The sequence below is a fragment of the Pinus tabuliformis genome, chromosome 7, assembly GCF_031772625.1.
Source record: "Pinus tabuliformis cultivar Carrire ecotype Pingquan chromosome 7, CPIR1, whole genome shotgun sequence".
In the NCBI taxonomy this organism is placed as follows: domain Eukaryota; kingdom Viridiplantae; phylum Streptophyta; class Pinopsida; order Pinales; family Pinaceae; genus Pinus; species Pinus tabuliformis.
Window position 1 is genome coordinate 1,230,212,287 of NC_142293.1, and position 5,671 is coordinate 1,230,217,957.

General features: G+C 31.5%; 1 protein-coding gene across 2 annotated transcripts; it reads right to left on the minus strand.

The window, feature by feature from the left end:
* Positions 1–1,281: 1,281 nt before the first annotated feature.
* Positions 1,282–4,181, minus strand: LOC149251822 (ADP/ATP translocase 1, mitochondrial-like). Of its 2 annotated transcripts, none has more exons than XM_089456583.1 (3): positions 3,467–4,181; positions 1,788–2,159; positions 1,282–1,597 (listed from the first exon to the last, which is right to left on the minus strand). In XM_089456583.1, the coding sequence occupies exons 1-3, from the start codon at positions 3,953–3,955 to the stop codon at positions 1,304–1,306; spliced, it is 1,155 nt and encodes a 384-aa protein (XP_089312709.1). In that variant the 5' UTR covers positions 3,956–4,181; the 3' UTR covers positions 1,282–1,303. The 2 variants fall into 2 exon arrangements, with proteins under 2 accessions (XP_089312709.1, XP_089312710.1); XM_089456584.1 differs by having other exon boundaries at positions 1,356–1,511.
* Between the last annotated feature and the right edge of the window lie 1,490 nt (positions 4,182–5,671).

The following is a 5,671-nucleotide window of genomic DNA, read 5'->3' on the forward strand; positions in this document are numbered from 1 at the left end:
ATTCGTTTTCTAGTAATTGCAATTTCCCTAATGCCTCGACTTCTTTGACACAAACACCACGAAAGTATTAAGAATAAAACTTCGATTTACTAGTTACATTAGCGGAGCCAGTTCCGCTTTTTTTTAAATATTTTTGAATCAAGCACATATAGAAGTTCCGAGGCAAAGGATAGGCGTGCAGAGCTTTGCTTGTGTGAAGCTCTCTGCACGGAAGGCTCTGCACATGCAAAATTCTAGAACTTCAACATGCTTTTAAAAAATTATGTTAAACATAAGAGATTTTTTTTTTTTTTGTGCGGAATGTGGAATAGTGATGATGAATACCAACCTTCCTTGCACAATTGCTCAACCCCCCCTTCCCCTCCCTCCACATAAGGGACCTACAACATTGGACAAAGTAGTAACAATGTCAGACATAGCAAGGTCAGGCATAACAGTGTCAGTGTCAAGCATTCACCATCGAAATAAGCATTCAAAAAATTAAATTTTTTTTTTCTTTTAAATGAATCGTGAGCACTGACAAATAATATCAAGACTAAAATGCCCTCCACTAAGAGAATTATGTTCCATCAAAACTGTTTAAGTCAATAAAAATAAAATTACCAAAAAATTAAAAATTTATTTTTTTAAATAACTAAAAAATAATAAAATTCAACATTTTCATAAAATTTTAATAAAAATTACAAAAATAAAAAATAAAAATAAAATAAATAATTTACAAAATCAATGCACCTTGACTATAAAGCAAATGCTATAATCTAATAGAAAAAAACACAAATACTTTATTCCAACTCTAATGCTATGTAAATAAAAAGATACTAGAAAAATAAACAAAATACTTGTACACAAATATGACGGACACAAGAGAAGGAAATTGGAAACATTATCTAATCACATTAAACGAAAAATTGTACCCGCTCCTTCATAAAATGTGGAATAATTGGTGACAGGATAGTACTCCACCCCACTCTGCTGAGAGTGGTCCGCTTGAATATCTTCCTTTAATGCAAACCTTATTATTGATAAAAGATGGGTTTACATATTTTTTAAATGTTAATTAAATTAAGATATTAATTTAAATTTAGTTAATTATTTTTATATTAATTAAATTATAATATTAAATTAAATAGTTAATAAATTCAAGATATTGAAATACATAAGAAAAATTATTGTGCAAAAAAAATGAGACAGAATTCAAATACAAGATAATAATATAAATCATAAATCTCAATTCTTAAAAGGTAAATAATATAATTAATTTATTCATTTTGATGATAAAAAAAACTTGAAAATGTGAAAAAAGTTAACCGCCACAGCCATATTTCTTCCCGAGAAGAATTAACTGCAGCTGGTCATATGCGGCTAACACACCGGCTCCACCCAGAGCACGCAGGATATTTGCGCCTGCACCTTTGAAGAGTGACTTGGCACCTTCTTTTCTGACAATCTGTGAAAATGCATCCATGGAACTCTTGTACTTTACTGCCTCACCCGAAGTCATCATCATTCTTCTGTGTACAGTATCGAAAGGATACGAAGTAAGACTACCACCAATTGTACAGCCCCACCCCAGAAGAAAACTAGCAAAAAAGTTATTCTGCACAAACGACATTTCTGAAGAAATCAGGACTCTCCATATATGGTTCCAGGGGTTAGTTGCTCAAAGCATTGTAAACCCTAGATTGCAAGTTCTCCTCAGAAATCACTGGTAGTTCTAACAGATTGAATTGGAATAAGGCAAGAAATTCACACTGCTAAGATCACAGATCACAGAGATTGCAGCGTACCTGCAGGTCTCCAACCAAAACAACTGGCTTCAGAGAATCATAGAGCCCAAAGTACAGGGCACGATAGATTGTAATACCAACACATGCGACGTTGAAGCCGCGATAGAGACCAGCGAGACCATCAGATTTCATTGTCTTCTTGTAAACATCAAGAAGCCCATTAAATTGCCTCTCTTCTCCTTTCTTTGCAGACTTTGCATCATTAGCCAGCCGAGTTCGAGCGTAGTCCAGGGAGTAAACAAAAAGGAGAGAAGACGCACCGGCTGCAGCACCAGAGGCCAGGTTTCCAGCAAACCATTTCCAGTAACCATCCCTCTCTTTCTTGAAATGAAAGAGCGTCTTAAAGTAATCCTTGAAGGCGAAGTTCAAAGCCTGTGTAAAAAATCAGAGTCGGTTACAATCTAATGTTCACATCTGGGCTGAAATGAAACATAAAGTCATAACTTTATATTAGATAGCTAGATTATATAGCAAGATGTTAAATTGGTGTATAAGAGTTTTTGGTTACAGAAATGGCCAAATTGTGGTATGAAAGTTTTTTGTTTTAGGATAAGAGAGTTGCATTAGCATTACGTCAAGTAAGACACCAAATTGTGGTATGAAAGTTCTTTGTTTGTAGGATAAGGAAGTTGTATTAACACAACCTGGTATGAAAGTGCTTTATCTGTAGGATAAGGAAGTTGCATTAACACAACCTCAGGTAAGAAACCAAATTGTGGTATGAAAGTTCTTTGTTGATAGGGTAAGGGAGTTGCATCCGCTCATCAAGTGGGATAAGGGAGCTACCTCCCCCACAACATCAGACATAGTTATCAAGTTTAAATTCAATGTAATGTTATAAAAATTCTGATAAAAAAATCAATTAAAAAAATAAACAATATACATCCTAAACATTTAAATATATATATTTATTTTCCTCTAACACCTTGTGTTCATTTTTTTCTCATTTATTTTGAAATTTCAATAGTTTTTAATTATTTTGGTCAATATAAATAATTTTAAAACTACAATTTCGTAACAAAAACCACTTTTCTTATATATTATCTCCAAAATCTCTCTTCTTTTCAAAACTCATAACTAAGTACTCCCTAATTTTTTTGTAATTATTACATATGTAAAAATTAAATATTCAAAAATTACTTTTACATCATTCTTACTTAATATAAATATATTTAAAAAATCAAATATTTTTTATATAATTTTTCTTTTTCTTATTATCTCAGCTTTTAAAACCTTTGATGACAACCTAAAACTGAAATTAGAAAATTTTCCTGACTCACAATTAATTTCCATTTCTTACCTGAAATCCCCTATGTTTAGGGGCACTGCACTTAGCATTTCAAGTAAGCAAACCACTATATATTTTTGGTGTTTAGCTATTAAGAATTATCTTAATACTTAAATTGAATTTTCATATTTTTATGAGTTAAATTTATAATTTAATGGGTTAAAGTAAGATATCAAATTGATATATAAAATCTTTTGTTTGTAAGATAAAAAGTTACATACACTCATCATTAAACAAGAAACCAAATTAATATATAAAACCAAATTAATATATAAAACTTTCTTATTTATTGTAAGATAACAGAGCTGTCTCTGGGCAGCAATTTAACTCCTAAATATATGACAATCTATACAATGTGCTTGAAAAAACATCTGTAAAGAGTTGTATTTACCTGAGTGGGAAAATAACGAATGACATTTGCAGTGTTTCCTCTCCACAAGGAAATCACACCTTCTTCCTTGACTATCCTCCCAAAACAATCAGTAATTCCTTTATATGGCTCAGAAAGGCGTCCAGACTTCAACATTTCATCCTGATTTTGTAGCAGTAGTTTGATACGCTCAAGAGGGGCATCTGCAGTTTTTAATACTGCAGCAGTAACCCCTCCCATGAGAAAATCAATCATAAAAATAGTAAACCCTTGCTCTGCAGGCGCTGGAACAAACACAGGTGAATGACCTCGGCCCAAAGCAACATTGCTACCACCAGAAGCATGTGAAAATGCACAGGGCAAGCCACCACAAGGCTGGAGAGGAACTGACCGTCTCCGATCTCCACCATTAGACTGGAGATCCTGCCAGCTTGGTATAATCCTTGAGCCCTGATAGGTTTGGCAAGACATCTTCTGTACAACAGAATGGAACTTTGCCCACTCTGCCATTGTAACCTGCAGCAATTAATGCAATATCAAAGGCCTAGAGGGTAAGTTAGAACAAGGGAGATAGCAGCAGAGCTGCATAATCCCTGCTACACGGTGTGGCTCTATTGGCTGGATCAGATATGCTTTCAAATGGTCATGCACCGGTGTCTTGACTTGCACTTTACTGAGAATTAATCAAAGACCATGCGGTACCGAGGTTTGCTTTAATAGTTCTGTACATCTTCAAGAATAGTCTGGGGTAGTCTGGTGGGGCAAATGTACATATCAATGGCTGGATATTTATAAATAAAAGTAAACTATGTGAACTTTGTCTGAAAAATAAACACATACACATTGCAATCATGACATGAGCTTGTAGCACAAGATTCTCTGGTTCCTTTGTCATAAAAAGATTGATAAGGATGCTTTTCTCAGGTTTGCATTGGTTTGGGATTTCTTACAATTGAATTTGCAAATCCCTGTAATGACATTCAAAATTGTTAAAATAAAATCTATATATACAAAATAAATAATCCATTCAAAATATTTTATATATAATTGTAAATAATTATTTTAAAATATTTTAAAATTTATATATATTAAAAATAATATATGATAATTTATATTATTTTTAATTAAAAAGTAATATTTTTTCAGAAATAAAATAAAATATTTGTATATTAATTCATTTCGTAATATATTAAATTTTTATCATACATTTAAATTTATCAATTTATAAAAATAAAAAATAAAAATTTAATTAAACTATTAAACTAAAAATAAAATAAAATATTAGAAAAATCATATACACAAAATATGGTTAACAACAAAGTGACAATATTCAATGAAAACACATTCTCTAAATCAAATGAAAATACTCACATATTAACTAATATATAATACTTTTAAAAAAGGTTTGGAATTGGATGGGTTAATTAATAATTATTTACTATGTCATTAAAATTACAAGGGATTATATAGTTTATGTGGTGTTGTTATATTATATTTTAAATGTTTTGATTAAAGAATTAAAATAAAATCATCAGCGTTATGTGCAGAAAGATTTTGAAGTTAAAAATAATATGAGAAGTTTAAGATATACTCATTATAAAGGAAAAAGTGAATTTTGCGAAGAAAAGAAAAAAACCCTAGTATAATAGATGTAAAGCAATAAATAAATATTAAATATTTATGTTAATAGTTTCTTAATGTTATTATAGTTATAATAGGAAATATAGAATGATAAATATCAATGTATAATTGTAAGATAACTATTCGCAATCTTAAGCTTAAAGTCATTATTTATATAATTGATATAGTCACCAAATAGTAGCCGATTATCATTTTAAAATGTTTGGCTTTTCACAATTTGTTATAAATAGAATTTTATTTTTATGCTTCAATACAACCAAAAGAAAACTTATTTTTTTTTTTTATAAGTGGAAGTTTAATGTAATTACTATGTTTTTATTTTTGAAATGCTTTTTCCTTAACATCTTTATGGTAGCATAGCGAAGCTGCAAAGCCCTTCTTATTTTCTAAGAGAGTTTGTCAGGATCTAATCTGTCAAGCCCACGAGTCATGACTTGCGATGTGCGACAAGTTGGGTGAGCAATCCTGGTTATGTGAGACGATCCGGGTGAGTGATGAGTCGACGATGTGACGAGTTGGTGAATGGGTGCGTCGGGTGCGACGTTGGGACGAGTTGGCAAGGTGCGACGAGCCAACAGAGGTGTC

Bases quoted from the DNA above. Each gene is read 5' to 3' on its own strand.
- LOC149251822 (XM_089456583.1), bottom strand. From the start codon at position 3,955: ATGGCAGAGTGGGCAAAGTTCCATTCTGTTGTACAGAAGATGTCTTGC. The intron at 2,160-3,466 runs GTAAATACAACT...TTTTTTACACAG, and splicing joins TTCGTTATTTTCCCACTCAG to GCTTTGAACTTCGCCTTCAA. The intron at 1,598-1,787 runs GTACGCTGCAAT...TCGTTTGTGCAG, and splicing joins TTTTGGTTGGAGACCTGCAG to AATAACTTTTTTGCTAGTTT.